This window comes from Onychostoma macrolepis, chromosome 06 (genome assembly GCF_012432095.1).
Source record: "Onychostoma macrolepis isolate SWU-2019 chromosome 06, ASM1243209v1, whole genome shotgun sequence".
Lineage (NCBI taxonomy): Eukaryota > Metazoa > Chordata > Actinopteri > Cypriniformes > Cyprinidae > Onychostoma > Onychostoma macrolepis.
This window is the reverse complement of record NC_081160.1, coordinates 18,686,252-18,713,530: the sequence shown is the minus strand read 5'-3', so window position 1 is coordinate 18,713,530 and position 27,279 is coordinate 18,686,252. Positions and strand designations below refer to the sequence as shown.

Below are 27,279 nucleotides of genomic sequence, written 5' to 3'. Positions count from 1 at the left end.
ATGAATATATGAGATGTTCACAAGAGCCTTCCTGGAAAAAAGGCTTTACTGAAGTGAATGGCCACTTGCCTTGTCTCCCTGCATATTCACGTCTGTCCTGTTTTTATGTCAGATTATCTTATATCATGTTTGGTTCAGCAGTAACTCCAGGTGGCTCTAACAGATGGCGTAAAAAGCATTGCATTATGGGGCCTGTAGTGTTTTATTTGCAGGTTATGCAGCATTATTTTTGTATGCTTTTCCGTAGTTTATTAGGTCACTTGTGTTCTGACTCGTCATCGCAGCATTGTGGCAAAACAGGTTTTAGATTTCACAATATTGCTCAGAATAAAATGGCAGGAAATGCTAAACATGGGTGTTGCTGTCGTTAACATGTTTGCGCAGGCACACAATCAAAACAGTGTTGCACTTTGTTAATTTAACCTAGCATTTCAGTACATCCAGGAGCAGAGGAAATTGATACCAAGAGGGAAGCAGTCATGCATGCTATTGCCTTGTACAAGAAAGGTGACTTGTCTCATCAGAGAGAGTAAGCCAGGGAATCAAAAGCAAATATAGTTAGAGCAGAGTAATTCACTTGAAGCCGGTGTCATATTACTGCCTGATATGTTTAATGCATGCCAGAAAAGTTTTGCCTGCTTTATTTTCCATTTAAGTGACTCTGACTTCTGCATCCCTTAAGAGAGTAAAACTATTCCTGCGTTCTTCTTCTTCAGTGTTTAATTTAAATCAAATTTGTCTATCTTCTCACACAGAGGCCATTCCTCTCTTATACTCCATCACTCCATCAAGAAGAGAAATGATGCTCACAATCATATGAAATTATGTAAGTATCTCTAATTAGATTTTATTAGGGCTTGGAATTTAGCATGGCTTCTTTTGAGTGTTGCTTTATATCATTGATTACTCATTTCAAAGTGATTAATAAATTTTTAATGAGAGGGAATTTGTATTTCTGTGAGTAATTTGGTCATTTTGTTGTGGAATAAGTACAACTGGCCAAGTAATATTGCACACACATTGCACAGTATTGCACAATATTACCCAGTTCTTGAAATCTTGAAAGATTATGAAAGACAAATGTTCTTTAAGAGATTGAGTTTGATGACACTTTCTTCTAACTTCCTTTTCTTAACGTTTTCCAAACTATGTAGCTTGATGGGTAGAGGCATGCTGTGTGGTTTTAAGCAATCTTACTTAAACTTTTCTACTGAAAATAGACTTATAATAATATAATAAAAATAATATTACAGATTTTTACATTTATCATTATCAGATGATACTGGATATTTATCGTCTGGTAATGGATGTTTAGTTTGTGTGTGTTAATTTACCTTTGTCCTCAAATGAAGTTCCAAATGTAGGTTCGGGAGGAGGCTAATCATTCAGTCCTGTCTATATAAGTCTATATAAGTAGCAGTCATTGTGCTGTCCCAGCGACAATTCTTCCGGCATCCTTCCACCTCCCCATCTCCTCCTCTATTTCTGTTTTTCTCCCTCTATGTAGCACTGCAGTGGGGTTTTAAACTCGGAGCTTAAGCGGAGCATTGGGTTTGAGCCTCCATTGAGGACAGCAAACCAAGTTTGTTTACCATTAACCATCAGGATTAGATGGGCAGGCAAACTCGTGAACCACATTTAGAGGGGTAGTTCACCCAATAATGAAAACTGTCATCTAGGGATGGGCGATATCTTATCGTTTGCGATATACCGTTGAAAATTCTCCTCACGATAAAAATGTCTCCTCGCGATAATAACGATAAGTCTAGTTGATGACATAGTTTTGCGCGCTTGATACCCAACTTTATAGACAAATATACCTTTTATATAAATAAACTATAAACTGTATATTTTAATTCGGAACTAGTTGCCCTGTCTCGCTCTCCTCCTGTTTGCTTTGGTGTGGCTGGTTAAGTGAATGACGCAGTCCGTGACGGACAGATCGTTAATGGCTGGTCTGTGTGGTAATACACACTATCATTCATCGACCTCAAATATGGCTTTTCATCTGAAAGATGTACGTAGTAGCAACTTTACATGGTCGCTCAATACGATGTTAATATAGAGAAATGTGCGCTACTGAAGTGTTTGTGTGGAGAGTGGAGCTGAATAGCGCGCTCGCTGCAGGACAGGCGCCGGTGCGCTCACTTGCTCTTAAAATATCCGTAATTTTTGGTCATACAGATAAAAGTAGCCTAATACATCTTTCGAATCTGTAAAGACTCTACGTTTATTTGTTTACACTCAGAATAACAACGAAACGTTGCGCTTTAAAGCAAACAGGGTGCGCTTTAGGTCTATAGAGAGTGAAATGTCTACTTTCAAATGAAAGAACAAAATTCAAATAGAAAACGTGTGTGTTAGCATGGATGATTTACATAAAATTTAATGTGTGCAACGTAGCCTACACTTTGCATAAACTGGCTTTCAGTTCAATATAATAACAAAAAACTACATTTTGGGTTTTTATTCAACTAAGGTGGGCACGCTGTGACTGTAACTGACAGATTTCGGCCAAAAATAAATTAATTAAAAAAAAAAAATAATAATAATAAAAAAAAAAACGGGAGTGGGAGGGAATGGGAGTAATTCTTCCGGGAGTGGAACGGGACCGGATTTTCCCCCAGTTAGTGTGTGTATATATATATATATATATACAGTGAGGAAAATAAGTATTTGAACACCCTGCTATTTTGCAAGTTCTCCCACTTAGAAATCATGGAGGGGTCTGAAATTGTCATCGTAGGTGCATGTCCACTGTGAGAGACATAATCTAAAAAAAAATCCAGAAATCACAATGTATGATTTTTAACTATTTATTTGTATGATACAGCTGCAAATAAGTATTTGAACACCTGAGAAAATCAATGTTAATATTTGGTACAGTAGCCTTTGTTTGCAATTACAGCAGTCAAAGCGTTTCCTGTAGTTTTCACCAGGTTTGCACACACTGCAGGAGGATTTTGGCCCTCCTCCACACAGATCTTCTCTAGATCAGTCAGGTTTCTGGCCTGTCGCTGAGAAACACGGAGTTTGAGCTCCCTCAAAGATTCTCTATTGGGTTTAGGTCTGGAGACTGGCTAGGCCACGCCAGAACCTTGATATGCTTCTTACAGAGCCACTCCTTGGTTATCCTGGCTGTGTGCTTGGTCATTGTCATGTTGGAAGACCCAGCCTCGACCCATCTTCAATGCTCTAACTGAGGGAAGGAGGTTGTTCCCCAAAATCTCGCAATACATGGCCCCGGTCATCCTCTCCTTAATACAGTGCAGTCGCCCTGTCCCATGTGCAGAAAAACACCCCAAAGCATGATGCTACCACCCCATGCTTCACAGTAGGGATGGTGTTCTTGGGATGGTACTCATCATTCTTCTTCCTCCAAACACGTTTAGTGGAATTATGACCAAAAGTTCTATTTTGGTCTCATCTGACCACATGACTTTCTCCCATGACTCCTCTGGATCATCCAAATGGTCATTGGCAAACTTAAGTCGGGCCTGGACATGTGCTGGTTTAAGCAGGGGAACCTTCCGTGCCATGCATGATTTCAAACCATGACGTCTTAGTGTATTACCAACAGTAACCTTGGAAGCGGTGGTCCCAGCTCTTTTCAGGTCATTGACCAGCTCCTCCCGTGTAGTTCTGGGCTGATTTCTCACCTTTCTTAGGATCATTGAGCCCCACGAGGTGAGATCTTGCATGGAGCCCCAGTCCGAGGGAGATTGACAGTCATGTTTAGCTTCTTCCATTTTCTAATGATTGCTCCAACAGTGGACCTTTTTCACCAAGCTGCTTGGCAATTTCCCGTAGCCCTTTCCAGCCTTGTGGAGGTGTACAATTTTGTCTCTAGTGTCTTTGGACAGCTCTTTGGTCTTAGCCATGTTAGTAGTTGGATTCTTACTGATTGTATGGGGTGGACAGGTGTCTTTATGCAGCTAACGACCTCAAACAGGTGCATCTAATTTAGGATAATAAATGGAGTGGAGGTGGACATTTTAAAGGCAGACTAACAGGTCTTTGAGGGTCAGAATTCTAGCTGATAGACAGGTGTTCAAATACTTATTTGCAGCTGTATCATACAAATAAATAGTTAAAAATCATACATTGTGATTTCTGGATTTTTTTTAGATTATGTCTCTCACAGTGGACATGCACCTCGATGACAATTTCAGACCCTCCATGATTTCTAAGTGGGAGAACTTGCAAAATAGCAGGGTGTTCAAATACTTATTTTCCTCACTGTATATATATTATCGTCATTGGTATCGTTATCGCAATAAATACCTGAAATTATCGTGATACATTTTTTAGGCCATATCGCCCATCCCTACTGTCATCATTTACTCACCCTCAAGTTGTTGTAAACCTGCGTGACTTTCTGTCTTCTGTTAAAAAAGATGTTTTAAAAAATGTGGGTAACCAAACAGTTGTTGGTCCCCAGTGACTTTTCAATAGGTCAATAGGGACCAGAAACTTTTACATAAACGCATAAAAAAAATCAAGCACATAAAATGACTAAAACGCAAACTAAAAATTAAAATGAAAACAAAAATTAAAAAGTAATCGTATGTAAATAATACTAAACAATAGCAACAAGCTAGCATTGTGATGCTGACGTTATATAGGCTCCATTCAGAATTTAATAAGAAAATGTAAAAATCGAGTTAATTTAGCTCGACGCATTTTCAAAAAAACAACAACAAAAGTGCTTTTGACTCAGGCAGCACTGGAATGGGACTCTGTCATATAATGAGTAAACTAAAAGCTGTCACGCTGTTTGAGCTTGAAGATAGTGAGTCATATCTATACTGAACCATTTTACAAATGTCCTCTCTTTCCCGCAGGTCTCTGTTTATCATGCTTGCTCTTCTAGTGAATTTCATTACCATTTCACAAGGTGAGTCGTTGATGCATTAAGCTAAAATTACACTTCCTGTTTTCATTCAAATTCTGTATCTAGCATCTTTTCATTGTTTTCCATTTCCTATTTGCTGTCGAAGCAAAGACCTACATAGTATGCTGGGTACCCACCAGCTGTCAGCAGTCCCTCTGCCCACCTCAGAGATGCATTAGTGTGGGTTATGGTTGAGCGCACAGAGTGCAGGAGGCTGATGAATGGACAGAGAGATAGAAGAAGACAGAGAGGTAGTGAGAGAGAGAGGTAGATTGAAAGTAAGGGGTGTGGGAGGGAGATGATTACACCCACATCATGAATCAGACTATAAACTTTTAACGGTCGCCTAGGGGCCTCACATATAGACAGTTGTACAGATGAGAAAGGCCCATAGGCCTTCAGGGTAACAGTAGTGCAGTAGTGCTTTGAATAATGTTAAATTAAAATGGATATTATTGTAATTATTTAAATGAATAGGGATGGACAATATATCAGAGCCACATTGATTATCGGATGATATCGGTGATTTAAAAAAAAAATAGTATCGGTATCGATCAGTGTTTATATAACCTAAACTGTGAATATGCATTTTACCTATTTACATTTAGATTACTTTTTCCATCATCTAACACTTTAACACAATAACAAAGTTTATCTTTAAAAAATAATTTGATAACATTGCTGAAATCTTTAGAAAATCTCAAAATTAATATCTAGGCCTATTTTTCATATTGAACCATAAGGTATATTGTTGTGATGCCTAAATTGAAATCAAAATATTGATTTATTGATTATTGATTTATTTTATTTTTAGTTCATTTACTTAGTAAATAGAAAATAGTAATATCAGCCATTTATCACAAAAATAATTTGGCCAGAAATGTATACATTTTAATGCCAAAATATTTATCCTAGCATAATATGCAGGGACAACTGTGAGCATGCCATTTGATATAAAATGTAAATACTGTGTCACTATTGCTCTGTTTGATCATCCTGACCAGCCCGACACAGTAACACAACTATTGGCATTTATTTGGGGGCGGGGTCATCAGTCTTACAACCAATGGAAGTTGGGGGAGTGTTTAGGAAACTTATTTTTGCAATTCCAAGTGATAAATGTAGTGGTGCAGAAAGTTAACACTCTACATTTAATAAATTAATTGTGCTCTTTATTTAAAACAAAATTGAAGTGTTAATTTTCTTGAGTAAGTACACACTTTTTTAAACTCAGAAGTACTAAATCTTTGTTTGGAAATATACTGTATGATGGCATGCTTATGTTGCAGTCCTACACAGTCGTGTCGTCCTTGAGTAGCTTTCAGAGGAACGTTCAATTCTGAGCATTTCTGGGAATTGAATCTATCAATAGATTTTTCTTTTATACGTAAGGTCTGTGTGTCCCCTAAGATTTTTTTCCCCACTGTTTGTTAAATTTTAATAGTATTGCAAATCAGTGTCACTCAGATTGAGATCCTTGTGTTCCAGGTCTTGCTGCTTTGAGTCCTTCTGATGGCAGTGAAGGTGTTTATGAAGACCTGAAGTGGAAGGCTGTGCTATGTTGTGAGCTGCCCTTTGCTCAGACACTTGACGATGGTCTTTCTGAACACCCTCCTGTAGGACAGTGTCAGCTACTAAATGCTACAAAACCAGAATTCTCAAGTAAATCACCCACCCTTTCTGGTAAAATCAATTTGTGTGCTTTCGGAATGATTTCATTTTCAAAATGAAGAAAGATCATGTAAAGTAAAGTTTTTCATGCTTGTAAAATGTTGAACTAGTAATATTTGTCAAAAACATTGTTAGTCACAGTGTTGTTTATTTTCTAATTAAGTTGATAATCTGTAAACCTAATCAGCATATTAGAATGATTTCTGAAGGATCATGTGACACTGAAGACTGGAGTAATGGCTGCTGAAAATTACATTTGAAAATATATTCAAAAAGAAAACAGTTATTTTAAATTGTAATAATAGTTCACAATATTACTATTGTTTATGATCAAATAAATGCAGCCTCAGTGAGCATTAGAGACTTCTTTCAAAAGCATTAAAAATCTCATAACTCCAAACTTTTGTACATTAGTTTGAAGGGCAATTTATGACTTAGTCTTGCAATTCCAAGGTCTCAAAAAAGCAGTTATGTTTGTATTTGCATCAGATTCACCTGTTAGGTGAAGAGGTCTCTTAGCTACAGCTGTGAACCAGAGAAACCGAGAGGATTGAAGTAGATGGGTGCCATTACATATGCTAATCAATTCTCATTACTTTCTCTTCTCTGCGGTAGGCCTCAGGATAATAATTAAAGTCTACAAATAAATTTACAGCATTTAAATGCAAAATAAGTTAAGGTTTGCAATCCTATTAAGATGTGAAGTTGCTCTGCAAAAACAGAAAAGGAATCAATACAAATACTCAGAGGTGGATGCTTATTTTTTTCCCTAACATTATATAAAGCATTCAACTTAGTGCAAGTCTAAAACTTAAAAACAATCCTGACAGAATTTCAACTAGACGATGAATAATTAATATTTTATGTTGATTCAAAGCATCGTGATTGTATCTTTCATGTTATTCGCACACCATGTAATGAGGCTGTGTTCTGATAGGAATAATTTGCAGATGTTATTTCTAGAGGTTTCTAATTGCGATAGGCTGTGATGAAAGAAGCTAACAAGGGAATGCAATCTCTTTTCAGGAAACTGTTTGGACATCCTGTGCTGGCTTGAAGGTGAACAGACAAATTTGATTTGTAATGCAAAGAGCCACAGAGCAGCAGCCGCTGCAAGTCTGCTCACCGTTAGACCTCAATTAGTGTGAGTCCTCTGTTTTCATTCTGCTCTCCACAGACAACTGATTGGCTGTCGTGCCTATTTGAGCTTAAATCGGATTTAGGACAAATTAAGTGTGTATGTGGGGGGGATTAAGCAGGTGATGTAATACATCTAGACTCTATACTATATTATTAATGGTCAACTTTTAAATGATCTAATCATTTTATTTACGTTTTCTCTGCTATATAACGATTCTAACCTTGTGATTATTTCCTTTGTGATAATAATTAGCCTGTGTTGATCCCAAACTTAGGACACCAAATGATAAATATTTTTGTTTGCATGAGTTACTTAGGCTGCATTTACACTGCAGGTCTTGATGACCAATTCCGATTTTGTGACTATATCCGATTTTTTGGACGACGTGCTTACATTTCTTTTAAAAGTGACCCGTATCCGATGTGGGCATTTTACACTGCACTTCGTGAAACAAGCCAAAAATAGCATATATGACATCACAAATCAATTTAAATAGTACATTGAGTTTAATTTATTGACATGGAATTCATATGGAAACGTTTTTAATGCAATAGTTACATCTATACATCAAAATAATTATATAGCCTAGAACAAATTGTTCAGGACAGTGATGTACGCAGCTCCGCTGAAAGCTTGCGAGTGGAATAATACTCGGGTGATAGATATTGTTAAGCATGTCACATCGTCTGTGTTTTTTTTTTTTTTTAGTAATTAAAACCAAATGCGTTCATCAGTGATTGTATATCAAAGGCAGGGACATTTGTGTCCGATTCATATCAGATTTATTTCCACATATGAATGAGGCCTGAAACCGATCAGAGAATATCAGAATCCATGTGATTTTTATTTTTTTTCCTGCTTACACGGTCGTGGTCCATATCTGATCTGTGCCACATGGGAGGAAAAAAATCAGAATTGGGTCACTTGAACCATGCAGTATAAATGCAGCCTTAGAGGCTTAATCTAATGTTATGGATATTAAGTTTTAATTATTTTATATTAACTTTTTTTTTTTTTTTTTTCATTTTAGTGTACAGATGAATATACTTTCAGATGAAGCAAACCATGCTACTCAGTGTGCCGGGGAAGATACTGCCATGTGCTCCATTTCTCTTCATGTCAATGATGCAACTGTCTCATTGAACATCAGTATATCTTTAAATGGGAGTATTGCACTGTCACCCAAGATGCAAGTCAGCACACACCATCTGCGTAAGAACTGCATTATGATTTACAGCTTTATTTAAAGCTTCATCTCTGATCTATCTATCTATCTATCTATCATATGTAGATCTATCGATCTCTCATTCTGTCTATTGTTCTGTCTGTTGTTCTGTCTTTTGTTCAATCTTTCTGTCGTTTTATTGTTAGTGTATCTATCATTCTATCCATTCTGTCAGTCTATCTGTTGTTCTATCTGTTGTTCTATAATTTTATCGCTCTGTCATTGTGAAATCATTAAGTAAAAACTGGAATCTGATTGCTTAGCTCCGGCTGACTGAACGGGAAAGTGAGTTCCAGAACAGTTCTGCGAATAATGCTGATTTTGTTAGTCTTATGTTATCAAAGTGCAACCAGCTATTTCATTTCCTTCATTTCCCATATTTACTTTGAGGGCTGTAAAGTTCCTAGAAGTGCTGAGTTTCGTTTTGGCAAAAATGTACTGCAGATTTAGTTAACTTATTTCCTTTTTTTGTTTTTTAAACATGGTCTCATAACACAAACCTTTCTCAGGGAAAACTGCTAAATTTTTTTTGTTCATAATTGAGTTAAACTGTTGTTTTAGTTTGATAACTCAAGTAGAAATGGCCAAACATTTTATATATTGTTTGTGATAACCATAAGTTTCCTTCATTTACTGACCAATGTAAAATATTACAGTAATACATTTGCATAAATGACGAATGACTGATCATACAGCTTGTAGTATGTTATTTTTTAACAAAGTTATTTTTTGTGAAGAAACAGTTGTGAAAATATATTATGAACTAAAATCATCTTCACAGTAACCTGTAAATATATGACTGTAGCCCGGGAGTTCATGGAGACTGATGCCAGGGCAACAGGTGTGTTTGTTCTTTAGAACTGGAGGCTAAAGAATACACATCTGTTCAAGTGTTTTTCCAGGCAGTGGATTGAAATGGAATTTCACAATGGCATGGTTAAACGACTCACCAGGTCCAAACCTTAAGTCAAGCTCTTTTTTAGTCATTGTACAGGTACAATAAAAGATTTTGTAACATTTTAGTAAGATTAGTGAGATTTAAAGGGATACTCAGCAAATACATTAAGACTCTGTCATCATTTACGTGCCTTTATGTCGTTACAAGCTTTAGTGAAATATCCAAACCAGCAGCTGTCAAACTCCAGAAAGGACAAAAAAGCTCATAAAAAAACATCATAAAAGTACTTAATGTGACATACTCTCTTAATCTCTCTAAATGGTTCACCATCGGACCGTTGTAGAATTAATGAATTTTAATTGGAGGTATCTGGCTTGGTTTTCCATTTGCTAAAGATGTTTTGCCAGTCTTCAATAATGGGGATTCCCCTGTGAAACTATTTTGTGTGAAGATGTTAAACTGGTGATTTTTGCCGTATTCACACCCTCCACAACTTTTTTACATAATGCAGTAGATTCCCCACCCTCTTATAACAGCCGTTGAAGACATTCTCATGAATGGCGAAATGTCAAAAACTAATCTCATAAAGATCATTAAAAAAATGATGAGACTTATTATCGTTATGAGACTGTGTTCTACCTTTGGGATGTCAAGACATAGAGTTGTTGTAGGCCTTACAGGGTTTATTTGATGGTCATTATGGTTAATCACGATTACTCTTAAAGGTATATAAATATTTTTTACATATCCTCCTTTCGCAGGAAGACCAGAGCCACCTGTCAGTCTGCATTATGATGTGACAACTAAAGGCGAAGTAATATTCAGATGGAGTGACGCACAACCTGACAGTGATGCCATAAGCTATGAGATCCGATACTCATCCAATTCCTCACTTCAGCAGTGGGAGGTAATTTAACTGATGTGTTGGTGTTATGAATGTTTTGTAATAACATTACAAAGTAATATTTGTGAGAACTGTTACAGGCTCCCAGAGAATTCCACAGAAAGCTTTGCAGGTTTCCACAGAATCAGAATTCCTGTAATACACACAATTCTATACATGCATAAGTTCTTGCATGGTTGATGATTAATACTGTTTTAATGACTGTTAAATCTCAATTTAATAATATTTAAACATATTTAAATTAGCAAGTTTTTGCAGAGTTTCCCACAAAATTGTTAAAGAAAATGTGAAAGGGTTTTATAATGGACCTTTATAAAATATTTTGACTATTACTCACATCTTCTGCTAGCTATAGTTATTTGTTTAACCTACACAGTGTGAATGAATCTGTTTGAACTATGGCTCTTTTAGGTGGTGAAGGTCAAAAGTCGTTCCTGGGTGCCTCTGAATGAGCTCAGTTCTGGGATCAGATACATGGTCCAAGTGCGCTGCCAAAGCCACATCAACTACTGGAGTGACTGGAGCCAACCTTTCTATTTCACACTGGATGGTAAGGATCTGCAATACATGAATTTTACATACTAAAGCCCTATTCGGACGGTAATTGCTTCTCACACTATCCAATCGTTCAGCACTAAACAATGCTACATAGACTACAGTGCAATACAGTATTACAGGGGGTAGTTGGTGATTTTAATGCCGTCCAAATGTCAGGATGTCTGTGTTTTTCTCTCACCACCCCTGTAAAAATCCCTGGCTGAAATACCTATTGTTTTTTGACAAACACCAAGGTCCTGTGGTAATTTAATTGCCGTCCGAATCCACATCTCTGAGTTTACGAGAAGAAATCGATTCAAAATTCAGAGTTTAGACCCTTTTTGAGCACTCCTGAACACCGTAAGGTAATGTTGTACTTCGGTGTAATTTGCATACATATTTATCTCTGAAATGCTGGAAAGTATTTAAAAGAACAATACTTCATGACTGCTTAAACACAGTGACTGGGAGCAGAAAAAGAAGAAAAGCACGTAAACATTCGAAATGGGTCTTTATTATGGCAGCAGCAGGTATGCAAACAGATATATCGCGTATAATTATGTAATACTATAGCGCGTTTATTTTCCTATTTTTAAACAGGAGATTTAAATAAATAATAAAAAGGATTATATATTATAAAATATGCTTGGAATAATAAGAATACATTTTACATAATAATAAGTATTTTTAAATGCATTTTACACAATAATAAGAATACATTTTTATTTATGACAGACAATCATGTGACTGGCCATGTGAGCAGCGCGTTCCCGGGTTCGTAGGCTCACAGAACTCGCTCCTCCACTGTGAATAAATCGCCGTCCAAATCCATGAATTTTATCACTGAGGTGAAATGTAAATTTATTTTTACAGACGTCAATATATGAGAAACAATTACCGTCCGAATCAGGCTTAATTCTGTTTATGCTATATGCGTGTACATTTAGGTAATGAATTAATTTAGTTCCAGAATCAAAGACCTCCTCCCATTTAATGACTCGTAAGGTATAGTGAATAAGTAAATATATGCAAATACTGACATTTATGAAAGGGTATTCAAAATGTTGCTGCCTCATGTTCCCATGACTTACAGCCTTCTGTTCTCAACAACAGAGTGCACAGGTGGACACATTTAACCTAACATCATTCAGTCTAAAAGTGGCTTTTGTGTATGTCAAACTTCATGCAAATGAGTGCTTTTGCTGTTCCAGTTATATTTATCTTTCAGGGAGATCCATTGTCTGCCCTAAGCATCCACTTTAAGAGTTTGACGTTTGATAATTACTTTTATACTGTATATAATCTCTGCTACTTTGCATCTGTATAGTGCTTTGGCTTGTTGCACTCGCAGTATCTCTTTGATTTGTCCTCTAAAAGATGCACCCATTTCACTGTTAATTTTCAGAATTAATTATAATGCTAAACAGTCAGTTTTCTAATGTTTTGTGAAAGCATTAATATGCTATTTGCTTGCGAACTGAGGTCAGACATTGTATTTGCAAGGTATATGGTGTTTGCATACTTAATACTCTTAAACTAGACATGCACTGTACAATAGGGGTTACACATACATTTACATAAAATAACCAATTTTTCATGTTCATAATTACCAATTTAAAAAATACAATAGAATATTTAGATGAATTCCTAGATGGTAAGGTATTGTAAATGTTTACCAAGCCAGAGTATGTACTGTCCTTGAGTTCTTTTACCTTGTCTATGTTAGATTTATTAGGAAGGCTGAGATTCATCCTTGTAAATAGTTTTTGTTAAAAGCCTTCATAATTCAAATGGAAACCCAGTTTGCATATTAAAAGTCTTTTGCTTGGCATCATGTTCATTCTCAGGCCAGTAAAATTCATTAAATTCATTGAAGTTGAATGTGAGCTAAAATGATTCATACTCAAGTTTAAGGGAACAAAAAATACGTTTAGATTCATCTGAATGTTTAGATTCATATAAACTGCTTGTAAATTTGTCAGATGGCTTACACACACTTGTAGCACGCACAAAGCATATGTACACACATGCACCTTAGAGTGACTCAGGATTATGAAATGAACATTTTTTTGAAACATGAAGCAACTTCTAAGAAGATTCTTAATTGAGATAAACTGTAACATATAATCGCTGTCCCGTGGTAGAATAGAGCTTGATTTATTATCTTAGCTGAATACTAACACTAATCAGGTGGGTTATTTATTTATTCATTTTTTTATTATTTATCTCTTATTTTTTATTTATTTTTTTATCACTTGCTTTTAAATGCCTACACCACAGCAGTGCCCATGAGTAATATACAGAAAAGTTAAAAAAAAAAAAAAAAAATCAGTTGAATAGCCAGTCTGAAATACTGCTGCCAACTAATGCTGCACTTAGCTGCACTTTGGGCTGTCTGCATATTAGTTAATGTTTCAACTGTTTCAGCTTGGTTTAACATCACAAGAGACTTGATTCTGTCTCTGTTGTCCTACTTTGATGCATTACTCATGTAGCACCTGTCATTTTGTATGTGTTTGTAAGCTTTTTCATTCATTGTTTTTCTTATATGCCAGTTGGGTTGTATATTTTCAGAATCCATGCTGTGCAAGTCACCATAGCAACTAAGCTTCAGGTTGTTCTCTAGCATTAAAATAAACCCACTTTCATTTTGCTGCAAGGGACCAAGATGGGAACGAAGGAAAATAAAAAATCAATACAAGGGTCAATCTCAATACCTGTCAGAAGCATGTCTAGGTCATATTTCATCCTAAAATCAAACAAAAATTTTTTTTGCATTGTAACATCATTATTTTAAGCATAAGTGTTACGGCAATCCAGTATTTATATTTGTAAATTATTATTATTACTAAATTTCAGATTTAAAGTTGTATATTAGTAGTATTTGGTGTGCCTGTAATGTTTGTTGCAAACATTTTATTGCAGTAATTTCAGTACAATACAGTAAAAATTACTGTATTACAGTGTCGAAAATCATAATTAAGAATAATGAGAATGAAAGATGTAAATAAAAGATTAAGAATGAAAAATGCAAATTAAGTAAAAATTTCAGCTGTATTATGATATTTTTAATTTTGGAAGAAATATGCTTAGTTTTTATGAAAATAAGGTCACAATGGTATAAATCTTAATGGTACAAAAATAGGATAAATTTTGAAATTTGAAATTTCTTACATTTTGGTCTTTTTGTTTTGGGATGAAAATTGAACCAGACATGTTGTCAAGAGATTCGCCCACTTGCTGATAATGCCACATGCTATTCTTAAAGGGGTTAGTTCACCCAAAATTGAAAATTCTGTCATGAATTATTCACCCTCATGTCTTTCCAAACCCGTAAGACCTTCCTTCATCTTTGGAACACAAATTAAGATTGTTTTGATGAAATCCGACAGCTTTCTGACCCTGCATAGACAGCAACATAACTACTAACGTAACTTGAACCACTGATGTCACATGGGCTATTTGAACAATGTCCCTGCCTTTCTGGGCCTTGAACATGATAGTTGCATGGCTGTCTATGCAGGGTCAGAAAGCTCTCGTTCTTACGGGTTTGGAACGACAAGAGTATGAGAAATGAATGACAGAATTTTCATTTTGGGGTAAACTATCCCTTTAAGTCTGGTTTATTTAGTTGCAAGTTTACTGCGCAAAATGCCTGCTTTAAATTTTTCTCTATCTTTCTCTGCTCCTTAAAGTCAGTTACATCCCTGCTGAAATCTTCACGACACCAGGGTCAGAGGTAATGGTTTATGCCGTCTTCCACAACCGCAGCTGGAGCGCTAGCAAAGCTGTGTGGATGCTTAACGGGCAGGTGAAGATTCCGGAAAGCCAGTACAGGGTTATCAACGAGCAGGTTAGCGCAGTCACTGTGACAGTAGATGAACCAGGGTTTGATACTCTGATGTGCTGCCACCAGTGGGGAGAGAGGTTCAAGTGCATGATCGCCTATGCCAAAATATACACCGAAGGTAAGCTTTATGGAGGACATCTCTTAAAAGAAATGTAATAAAATGTTGCTTTTTTAAAAAGCTAGAAAATATAAAATTGGCTCTTTTTTTCAGGGATGTTTAATGCAGATATTACCTGCCAGAGCAGGAATTCAGAGGTGGACACTATGAGCTGTGAATGGAGTAAGAGCGCTTGGGCACAAGTCAGACTACTTTACAGGTATGAACACAATCATAGTTCATCCATTCCTATTCCATCCAGATTGTTTATTGCAAAGATGGTAAAGATATTACTTTTTGTTGTAGACAATATACATCAGTGTGTGAGACCATATCAGAGATAGAGGGCAGCGAAGAAGCTGAAGAAAACATGGAGTGTCCATCTGGAGCAGGAGACCACAGAGAGTGCACTTTAAGAAACCTTAGTCTGTTCTCCTGCCACAAAATCTGGTTGGAAGTGGAAGGAGGGCGTGGCAAAGTGAGATCATTTCCTGTCTATGTTGCACCCATTGACTATGGTGAGTCCCAAAGTTTTTTCAGCAGCATTCCATTTGGAAGTGACAGTATTCTGTTGACTTTTGATTATATAGTAAATATAAAGTAAATATAATTAAATATATCTATAAACATACACTACTGTTTAAAACTTTGGAATTTGTAAGATTTTTTGGAATGTTTTTGAAAGACTCTTATGCTCATTCAGGCTGGATTTATTTAATCAAAAATATAGAAAAACAATAATATTGTGAAGTATCATTACAATTTAAAATTATTATTTTTTTATTTTAATACATTTTGTTTTACTTAGTCTTCAATGTCATATGATCCGTCAGAAATCATTCTAATATGTTGAGTTGGTGCTCTGTATTGTATTTTCTGTATTGTATTAAACTGTATTTTCACAGTTAAAGACAACTGGTTATGCTTATTGTTTGAGGAATCTGTTATATATATTGTTTCAGGATTCTTTGAATAGAAAGTTCTTAAGAACACCATTTATTTGCATTCAGTTTAGATCAGTTTAATGTGTCCTTGCTGACTGAAAGTATTAATTTCTTTAAAAAAAAATCTTTTGAATGTTAGTGTATATTATTGATCATAGTGAAATGTTTTGAAAGTAAAAAAAAGAAAAAACAATGATCTCTTGAATAAGAGTTTCCACTGTGGTTTTTTTTTCCAGTGAAACCATCTCCTCCCTCTGTCCTGGAAGCAACCACTTTGCCGAATAAAACCTTGAGTGTAAGCTGGAGACGCCCCCATTTACCAGTATACGACATGCAGTACGAGCTGCGCATTGTGGCTTTGCGTGATATGGCAAATGCACAGTGGAAGGTAGGAAGAAGTTTCTGGAAGCTGGGGTCTCAGGTGGACAATGAAACCAGAAAGCTGAATAAAATATATTTAAGTAAATGCTTCATGCATAGTGTTTAATTGCAGAGGGCAGGAAATGAATTACGGTGATCTGATCTGTTTATCTGTATAAGAGATGTTTGGAATTAAAATGACAAACTAAATTGATCCTAAATTAAGATCTTTTCCTCTTTCAATATATCCCTTTTAGATTTCAGAAGGAAGATGGTTACACTCTGTGCTCAGGAATGAGGTCTGCAATTTTCTGTGGCATTTACAGATGAGTGTTATGTCCCTTACAGGTCATCGGTCCTCTTCTGGAACCGCAGGCAGAGATTCAGCTTGAAGAGTCCTGTGTTCAGTTCAAAGTAGAAGTTCGCTGTAGAAGACTGAATGGCTCTGGATATTGGAGTGACTGGAGCATGAGTTACACTTCAGTTGTTTACAACAGGAAAGGTAACATTATCAATATAGTTGTTCTACTATTACTTAGCCTATATATTCCATAAGTTATAAGAGGCATGCATTATTTTGCATCTTGTTTGGTTATGAAATTGAAAACATGTTTAGAGCCACTATAGTGTTACGATATGGTTGCAGACTCTCAAATTATTTGGTTAAAAAGTAGCTTTTGTTACCTCCAGATCAATTAAAACAAGAAGAAAAAAAACTTCTTTTAAGTTAAGGCATATTAAAATAACTGAATTGAAATAATATTTTTTTATCCACCTTTTTCCTGAATGCAGTCTCACCCACGTTCAGGAAAAGTCTCACCTGACTCATACTGGAACGATGCTTTACATTTCATAGTCAAATGAACATATTTTCAGATAATATAACGTTAAACCTTTGAAAATGGTTTTAAAAAGCACATGGTGCCATCATTTTACCTCGTTTTAACATGGATTTCTATGGAGACCGGAATGCGACAGCATCCAAACAGAAGTTGGAATCCATCATGACGGCGCTCGTCGGTTACTCAGAAAAAAGGTGGATAAATAATATATTAAATAAACAGCTACTGTTGTGTGGGGATCACAAGAAAATTATTTATGTAAGGAAAGTTTATGATGAAATCCACAGTACTTTGTCAGTATACAGGTGCTGGTCATATAATTAGAATATCATCAAAAAGTTGATTTATTTCACTAATTCCATTCAAAAAGTGAAACTTGTATATTATATTCATTCATTACACACAGACTGATATATTTCAAATGTTTATTTCTTTTAATTTTGATGATTCGAGCTTACAGCTCATGAAAGTCAAAAATCAGTCTCTCAAAATATTAGAATATTTACATTTGAGTTTGAATAAATGACCATCCCTACAGTATAAATTCTGGGTATCTCTTGTTCTTTGAAACCACAATAATGGGGAAGACTGCTGACTTGGCAATGATCCAGAAGACGAACATTGACACCCTCCACAAAGAGGGTAAGTCACAGAGGGTCATTACTGAAAGGTGTGGCTGTTTACAGAGTGCTGTATCAAAGCATATTAAATGCAAAGTTGACTGGAAGGAAGAATTTAGGTAGGAAAAGGTGCACAAGCAACAGGGATGACTGCAAGCTTGAGAATACAGTCAAGCAAAGCCGATTCAAACACTTGGGAGAGCTTCACAAGGAGAGAACTGAAGCTGGAGTCAGTGCATAAAGAGTCACCACGCTCAGACATCTTCAGGAAAAGGGCTACCAAGTCACTTCTGAACCAGAGACAACGTCAGAAGCATCTTACCTGGGCTGTGGAGAAAAAGAACTGCACTGTTGCTCAGTGGTCCAAAGTCCTCTTTTCAGATGAAAGTAAATTTTACATTTCATTTGGAAATCAAGGTCCCAGAGTCTGAAGGAAGAGTGGAGAGGCACAGAATCCATGTTGCTTGAAGTCCAGTGTGAAGTTTCCACAGTCAGTGATGATTTGGGCTGCCATGTCATCTGCTGGTGTTGGTCCACTGTGTTTTCTGATGTCCACAGTCAACGCAGCCATCTACCAGGAAATTTTAGAGCACTTCATGCTTCCTTCTGTTGACAAGCTTTATGGAGATGCTGATTTCATTTTCCAGCAGGACTTGGCACCTGCCCACACTGCTGAAGGTACCAAAAGCTGGTTCAATGACCATAGTGTTACTGTGCTTGATTGGCCAGCAAACTCGCCTGACCTTGTCAAGAGGAAGATGAGAGACACCAGACCCAACAATGCAGATGAGCTGAAGGCCACTATCAGAGCAACCTGGGCTCTCATAACACCTGAGCAGTGCCACAGACTGATCGACTCCATGCCACGCCGCATTGCTGCAGTAATTCAGGCAAAAGGAGCCCCAACTAAGTATTGAGTGCTGTACATGCTCATACTTTTCATTTTCATACTTTTCAGTTGGCCAAGATTTCTAAAAATCCTTTCTTTGTATTGGTCTTAAGTAATATTCTAATATTTTGAGATACTGATTTTTGACTTTCATGAGCTGTAAGCTCTAATCATCAAATTTAAAAGAAATAAACATTTGAAATATATCAGTCTGTGTGTAATGAATGAATATAATATACAAGTTTAACTTTTTGAATGGAATTAGTGAAATAAATCAACTTTTTGATGATATTCTAATTATATGACCAGCACCTGTATATGACAGCAGCATTAAACAAAATCTAAATCAATGAAGCCAGACCAAACTGTAACTGGTGAAAGAATATGCAGGTGAAAAAAAAAATCTTTGCCAGCTGATTTGAAAAGATAAAAACAATTAATAAGATTAGACAAAAGAAACCATTCTTTCATCTTAGCCTTGAAAGCCCATGTGAGTCTTCATACTTATTCTGAACACACACCTGCTTCATAATATCCATCTGTATGTCTGTGAGTCATGATGAGTAACTTTATAATTTGTGGGAACTTGATAGGAATGAAGCAGACATAATGTTTACGAGAGGGCTGATGACAATTTCAAATAATAATAAAAACGTAAACATTCTTTTTAAAACCTGCCCTAAAAAGTCTTTATTTCTTAATTTAATTATATTAAACATACAGACATCCTAAATATGAGTTACTCAGTGACTAAACTAGTTCATGTGTAGCTTCCGGAGCTGCAAAGTTTAATTTGCAGTTTATTGTAATCATATAAATGCCTCTGCGTAATTTAATTGACTTTTATCTCCATAGTAGGAATGTTTTGAATTTAACAAAATTACGGTAGAAAGTCCATTGGGATTAATGGAAATTGCACCACATATCACCCACCATGACCTATCACTGTAAGAAAGTGAACTGGAACATAACTGCTGGGATGAAGATCAGTATGTGCTTGTAATACCATTTGTAATTTCAACTCTTTACAGCACCTTTCTAATGTCTTTACATTAGTGCAGAGCTGCCTGCTTGTGCCAGTAACCGCTGTTAGCAGATTGCCATCAGCATTACAGGATATAATCAGTCATTCTTGTCTGTTACAGAGTTGTAGGAATTTGCCACACATTTTCTAAGCTGAGAGAAGACTTAAATGGAAGTTTGTAGTTAGTTCTAAATAACAGATAAGGAAGATCTGTTCAAATTATATGGTGACCTTTCTAGAAAAACAAAAATGTTGAAGTCATAGCCTTGTAGACAGCACTCCATATGGCGCAATAGCGATTTGTCTGATCCAAGTTCAAGTTACAGCTTTTCCAGATAGCATTCCTCTCTCTCCAATCTAATCGTTTCCTTACTTTCTATGATTATACTATCTAAATGAAGGAAAAGGGGGGGAAAAGAAACTTGCTTACTATGTTCTAATTGACATTAATTAAATTTGTTTATTGTTTATATTAATATCCATTTAATAATATAAAACTTTTATTTTTAAAAAAAATACTGTATAAAAGTTTATATTTATAGTATTTGCTTTCTAAAACAATTATTTTATATTAGTAATTTGCACCTATGATTAGATTTACTTTGTGGTGGACTAAAATATTTATTAGTGCATGAAGTCCTGCATGCCTTTTCATTTCTGTCTTTCCCTTTTGTTTTTTTGTTTTTTTTTGTCAATTTGCACAGTTATTATCTTATGAAACATTAAGTATTATATTACTATATTAGTAAATATTAAGTAGCACAATTATTTATAACATTAAAAATTTATGTCTAGTGTAGATCTGAAATGTATTTTATAACTTTTTGTTAATTGTATACCTTGTAATTTATTCAGAGATCGCCATAAAACAGCCTTTTTTCTGGCATGGCGTTAAAAAGTGAACAAATAAATAAATACATTTATAACATTAATAATAAATAATGTTTCTTGAGCACCAAATCAGCATATTAGAATGATTTCTGAAGGATTGTGTTCTTTTAAATTGGAATATTTTCCTGTATGTTTGATCAAATAAATGCAGCCTTGATGAGTGTAAGAGAATTCTTTTCATCAAAAACATTTTTAAAAATGTATCCCTATATCTCTAAACCATACCTTTTTGAGCATAAGAGATAATCATGATTGTATGGTGTGTCATTTCAGCACCAGAGATGGGACCAGACTTCTGGCGCGTTATACAAGAGGATTCTGTTAGGAGTGTGACAAACGTCACACTTATTATTAAGGTTGGTAAAGATTGACTTGATTGATTTACTCTAGCAACAAAATAAATGTGATGTATAAAGTTTGAGCTTGAATGTTTTTGTCACTTTTAGCAGCCTGTCCTAGCAGGAAATCCATATAGTTGCGTGGAGGGTCTGGTGATTGAACACCAGGCCTCAGGCATAGCTGTGTGGTCAAATGAAACAACATTGGCTCAGTTTCACTCGTTCCAGTGGAGGAAGGAAGCACACACAATCACAGTTATGTCTCGCAATGCTTTGGGCATCTCTGCACGGAATCGAAACATGACGTTGTTGCATCAACCCAAACGTGAGCTGACTTGCTTCATACCCTTCCTGTAACATCACGCGAAATTCTTTCACTTCTGTCTAATGCGGTCTGATGTTATCAATATTTTCGTTTTACGCACAAGAAGTTTTGTTTGCCTTCAAACAAAATGTGTCTATTTATGCGCCTATTGATGGTGCTTTAATTCATCCAGCCCTTATTTTTCCAGGTAATTGTTTTGATAGAAGCTTGGTGTTGTTTGTTTGGTGAAAGGGTTGGTTGGGATGGAGATTTGATTTAGGTATTACACATATTCAATGAAACATAATAACAGTAAGGTACTCTGATATTTTGTTCCTGCTTATTATTATCTGTTCCTGCACCCTCAGTGTTTTTCACATAGAAATTATATAGATTCCCCTGTTTGTATGAATTAATCATGTCGTCCTTTCCTTTTCTAGGACAATGTGTACGTTCATTCAGCGCAGTTGCAAATTCTAGCTGTGTGTATCTTTCCTGGAGCCTGTTATCTGATCATCCAGTGCCTCAGTCATTTGTCATCGAATGGCTAGACCTGAAAAAAGACCCTGAAAAGGATGTGTCTTTGACTGAGAGGCTGCAGTGGGTCAGAGTTCAGTCCGCATCGAGAGATCTCTCCCTTTGCCGTATGATATTTTGCTTGATATTCTTCACACATTCCTCACATTTGCATATCAGTACATGACAAAAATAAAAAAGGTTTATCCGTAGCAGTGTAAATGATCTTTGACAGTGTAATTTGTTTTTGTACAGGTCGTTTTTATGGCTCAGAGGAGTTCACCTTGTATCCAGTGTTTGTGGATGGTGAAGGGGAGCCGGTGCGATACACTGGTGGGTTTTACAGCAGTGACATCAAGTAATGCATTGACGTCATCATGTGATCAATTTAACCCCTGAAGACATTTTTATGTGCTTTTGGTGCTTGGCGAGTAGACTCCGCTTTACAAACACTGTAGTATTATCTAGAACATTTATTAATTTTGTGAAGTACGCATTTTGCCAATGGCTGTCTAAAAATATTAAATGAAAATCATGTTGATTTGATAGAAAAATGTTTTTTTTTTTGGTTTTGCCATCCAGCTACTAGGGGCGACCCTGCAGCATACATACTCCTACTGATCATTGCGTTCCTGTCAGTGGTGCTGTTTGTCACTCTTCTGATGTCACAAAACCAGTAAGACTTACAACTAACTTCTTCCAGTCAAAATAAATATAGTTACAGTATCATTGTATATTGCCTGTCAAAATAGTTTAAATGCTTATAGATGTTGTTTAAAGCTAAATGATTTGTTCTCATTAAAACTGGAGGTCCCTGCTCTACCACTGTATTTACTGTACCAATGGATAATGGGTTAATCTAGAGAGGAAAACCAAGGCTAAAAATGGCCTTAAAGAAAAATACAGTCAAATCATATTACAAAATTATCTACCTGGATTAACTTTTTAAGATGTTTTTGGAAGCTACAATATATATTGATTTTGTAAGGCCAGTTGTTTGAATTAAAGTAAGGCATTGTAAGCTGATTTGTATAGGATTTTTGGTTGTAACGGACGTCAGGTATAAAGTACATAAATTGGTTTACAGTATGCAATGTATACTCATTCCTAGCAATAGAGTAGTTTGCTTGAGGGTAAATATTTCACAAGTTCTGTCAGAGATAATTACTAAGGTAACATATAAATCATTTTATCATCTGCTTAGACTTGATTCTCAGGTAATATCGTGACTTTGTGTACCTCTTGTAAGGAGTGGCAAAAGTGCAAATTCATTTTTGTTAAGTTTGGATTTTACAATGTGTGTGATGAAATATGAATCTACTCTAGAATTTGATAAAGCAATAGTTCACATCAAAATGAATATTGAAATGAATCTATGGCCCTCAGGCCATCCAAAATGTAGATGAGTTTGTTTCTTCTTCAGAACAGGTTTGGAGAAATTTAGCATTACCTCACTTACTCACCAGTGGATCCTATGCAGTGAATGGGTGCCGTCAGAATGAGAGTCCAAACAACTGATAAAAAAACTTCATGATAATCCATAACTAATCCACATGACTTCAGTCCATCAGTTAACTTCAAGTAAAATAAACATCTACGTGTCGTGTTTGTAAGAAACAGAACTGTTGCTTCTGTCCAAAACACAAGTCTATATTTCACAAGAATGTTTTTTCTAGTAAAAAAAAAAAAAAAGAAGAAGTCCATCCCCTGTTGTCCTCTCACAATAATAATAAAAAAAAATCCACCAGCATATTTGTATAGAACAGTTTTGCCTTGCAAACAGTGCTTGACCTGTGCATATTTCTTACAGGATGAGAAAACTCATGTGGAAGGATGTTCCAAACCCCAACAACTGCTCCTGGGCCAAAGGAATGGACTTCAGGCAGGTCAGTGTGACCAACCATAAAAACCATTTTTTCCCCCCTATTTAAAAATGGAGTAGATCCATTCCAGATTCAAATAGAGAACCATTGTTTAATTCTCTAAAGAGAAAGAGAAAAGAGAAAGAGTTTTAACACATTCAGTACATATTGGTTAGTACATTTCCACAACATATCTGTTTCTTTCTCCTTGCAGATTGACACCATAGAAAACCTGTTCCCTCACTCAGAAGGTCTCACTGCCTGTCCACTGCTGCTGGTCTCTGAGAGCATCTGTGAGGTGGAAATCATTGAGAAACCTCTTCCTATTACGCTTGAACATGAAAAAGACAATGAAGTACCCATTTATAAATCTGGAGACCAAACAATTACAGATTCTGCCCTTCTAGCAGACTCTTCTGAACCTCTGTCTCTGGAGGCTTCCACTGCTGCTGCTACTCCAGAAACATCAGGCCAGTCCTCAGTGACGTACTCGACCGTTCTCCTCTCCGATCAGCCTAGTCTCCTTCGAAAGCAGCAGGAGAGTCTGAGCAGCTCCAGTGACGAAGGCAACTTCTCTGCCAACAACTCAGACATTTCTGGCTCTTTCCCTGGAGGACTCTGGGACCTGGAGAACCATGTGTGCTCTGACAGCGCCAATCCCCGCCATTCCAGCTCCTATAACTCCGTGGAAGAGTTTTCGGAAACATCAGATCAAGATTATGAAGCATCAGAAAGCACAGGTGTAGCTAAAGACCTCTACTACCTCGAGGTGAACGAAGAGGAGGAGGAGGAGGAGGAGGAAGAAGATGAGGAGGAGATTGAGGAAACACAGGGTGAACAGGAAAAGAATGAAATAGTTATGAAGGTGGATGCCAGGCCTCTTCTAGAAGGCAAAAATTCCACAGCCATCGATTCCAATAATGTATCTCACAGCATTCCTCTTTATCTGCCTCAGTTTCGGACTGAATGCATTAATCCACCCTGAAATAATAACAACAGCACCACTTGCTGGTAACATGGGATAATGTTTTTCTTCATTGCATGGAGGTCCACAAAATGCCTCAGTGGTTTTCCACTAGGGCTGCACAATTTGAGAGAAAAAAAAAAAGTTTTTTAATAAAAATTGCGAGTTCAATTTAAAATTTTTATTTTTATTTTTTTTTTAAGGGCAAGGCTGCATGATCTTGGAAAAGAATCTAATTGCAATTTGTTTTCCTGATAAAATTGTGATTTTTAAAATATCACAATTAAATTATTTTTTTAGCTCCAGGTTTTCTGTGCTTGTTTGTAAGGCTGCAGAATTTGGCCAAAAATGTGATTATGTATCAATATGACTATAAAATCATGATTAATATTATTAACATTTTTTTAATTATTATTATTATTATTATTATTGCTAAATGGAAAATATTAGAGTAACTGTAAAATACAGAATGGTCTATTTAAATAAATACTATAATAATTTTGTTTTAGATCACGAATGTAAAATTACAGTACTAATATTTATGGCTGTCTTAGTTTCTTAATTTAAACTATCAGCTGCAGAGAATACTGCAGGGAGCCTTTAAAGCTTCTCTTTTGTTGACAACATCCAGCTTCTCATTACCAGTTTGTGAAGATGGTTGACGCACATTGCATTTTTGTTCAATGCGCATTATAAGACGGCAGAGATGAGTTTATGTGAAGCAGCATTTATTTGAAACCAATTCACATGTAAAAGAAAACAGTGCTGCGCTTCACTCTGAAACGTGCAGCGCATATATTTGATTTAAATCACAGCCTTCCCGACTTGATAATCGCACTAAGCCATTTCGCTATTTTGTTTTTATTTTGATTAATTATGCAGCCCTATTTTCCACCCTCAACCTTCGACTAAAAAAAAAAAAAACTCCTCCTACCAACCCATTGTTTCAAATGACTCTTTTAAGATCCATTTGACTTGTCCCTAATACATTATACCTTTTAGGGTTTACAGCCAGATTTCCCAGGCTCGTTTGATAAGGGCATCCAAGCACAGTTTAAACTCTGAATGTCTCAGTGACAGGTTGATGATCGGCCTGTCATTGCAGGAACTCGCTGCTTTCCATCTTCATCACATGGAACCTTTCAAAGACTGAAGTAAAATCTTGTAAAGACCCGTAACTGGAATGAAGCAAGAAAAAGTCTGAAGTGTGGTGGACACAGTCACGGTTTAGTGGCTGTTTGTGCATTTCAGGTGCTTCATCGAGTCCAGGTTATCATAAGTGAAGGGGCTTTTGAAGAGGCGTCCATCAAAATATCAGCTTTGTGAAGAAATAGCCTCTCATGTCTGCATTTACATTGGGCTTATTCATTCAATATGAATGTATATTTTGTCAGTGAGGTCTGTGTTCTTTGGAAACTCAAATATTTTGAGTCTACAAAATGTCATCTGTTTTCAGTGTATGGTGTTTTTTGATGAAATGAGGGTTGAATGTAACTCAGTGAATAAAACTGGTTATATATGTTAAGAGTATCAGTAAGAATGTGTGTACAGTATACACGTATTTCTTGTATATTTTTCTGGTCAGAATAAACTATTTATTGCAGTTATGGCTCAGTGTTTGTTCTTAAATTAGTTACTACAGTACTACATATTCTTTTAAGAAATAATGAAGCTTTTTATTCATCTACCCGTTTACATAAACTAGGCCTGCCACCTTAAACCGCAATGTCTTTGCACTGAGAATACCAAAAGATTGGCTGATTTATTTCAAGACATAAGACATACAATTTGATTAAGATATCAAATTTACGAATGAATCCAATCCTGCTGCAGAATGAAGGAAATGACAATATTTCTGTTGTGTTCTTGTATTATTAATTGTCCAGAAGAGGGCGCTATGGGTTAATATGTTTGCAATTTCCATTTAGGCTACTAAATCTGAGAATTCCCGCTTCCGCGCATAATCATAGAGAGATTTTCTATTCTGCGTCTCTGTTTGCAGAAGGTTAATTTCGTGAATGAATGGAGCACAGCCAACGGGAAAGCGTCTCTAGCAGCGCGAGTCCTCACTTCACCTCAGTAAATTCATTTATTTCAGTGAGTTAACTTTCAAAAAAACAAACAAACAAAAAAAAATCCGAACAGAGATCGTTTCTGTAGCATTATCCGATTACAGAAAGTACACACGTGAAAATATCGAGATTTAATCTGAATTAATGTAAACGTTGTCTGACAACGATGTCTGGCCAAAGAGTTCATGTTTACATTTGACTGCAAGTATTGAGTGAAACCAACTTCCCACACATGCACGCAAAAGGTTCGCGAATACACACTGGTCATTCCTAGCTGGTCTTTATTTAGTTATTTTGTTAATTTGGCTACCATGGTTCTCTTGTGAATAGAGATAAATTTCATTACTTTTGACCAACAGACGGCACTGTAACACTGTTAAATGCCAACATACACCTTTCAGAGAAGTATTTACAATAATGTGGCTCAGTTATTCAA

At 36.1% G+C, this 27,279-nt stretch overlaps 1 protein-coding gene across 4 annotated transcripts in view; it reads left to right on the top strand.

Annotated features, from left to right (window-relative positions):
- Positions 1–26,374, top strand: part of lepr (leptin receptor) — a 44,415-nt gene extending 18,041 nt beyond the window's left edge. For 2 of the 4 annotated variants that reach the window (XM_058779230.1, XM_058779229.1), the window contains exons 2-20: positions 756–826; positions 4,845–4,897; positions 6,383–6,577; positions 7,592–7,709; positions 8,737–8,918; positions 10,591–10,736; positions 11,145–11,283; positions 14,966–15,238; positions 15,332–15,437; positions 15,524–15,735; positions 16,398–16,549; positions 16,870–17,023; positions 21,061–21,143; positions 21,234–21,450; positions 21,870–22,073; positions 22,201–22,278; positions 22,528–22,621; positions 23,756–23,831; positions 24,022–26,374. In XM_058779230.1, the coding sequence (XP_058635213.1) occupies positions 825–826; positions 4,845–4,897; positions 6,383–6,577; positions 7,592–7,709; positions 8,737–8,918; positions 10,591–10,736; positions 11,145–11,283; positions 14,966–15,238; positions 15,332–15,437; positions 15,524–15,735; positions 16,398–16,549; positions 16,870–17,023; positions 21,061–21,143; positions 21,234–21,450; positions 21,870–22,073; positions 22,201–22,278; positions 22,528–22,621; positions 23,756–23,831; positions 24,022–24,792 (3,255 nt within the window). In that variant the 5' untranslated portion in view covers positions 756–824 and the 3' untranslated portion in view covers positions 24,793–26,374. Of the gene's footprint in view, positions 1–755; positions 827–4,824; positions 4,898–6,382; positions 6,578–7,591; positions 7,710–8,736; positions 8,919–10,590; positions 10,737–11,144; positions 11,284–14,965; positions 15,239–15,331; positions 15,438–15,523; positions 15,736–16,397; positions 16,550–16,869; positions 17,024–21,060; positions 21,144–21,233; positions 21,451–21,869; positions 22,074–22,200; positions 22,279–22,527; positions 22,622–23,755; positions 23,832–24,021 lie in introns of those variants that run through there. The other 2 variants (XM_058779231.1, XM_058779227.1) reach the window with 2 other exon arrangements.
- The last annotated feature ends 905 nt before the right edge of the window (positions 26,375–27,279 follow it).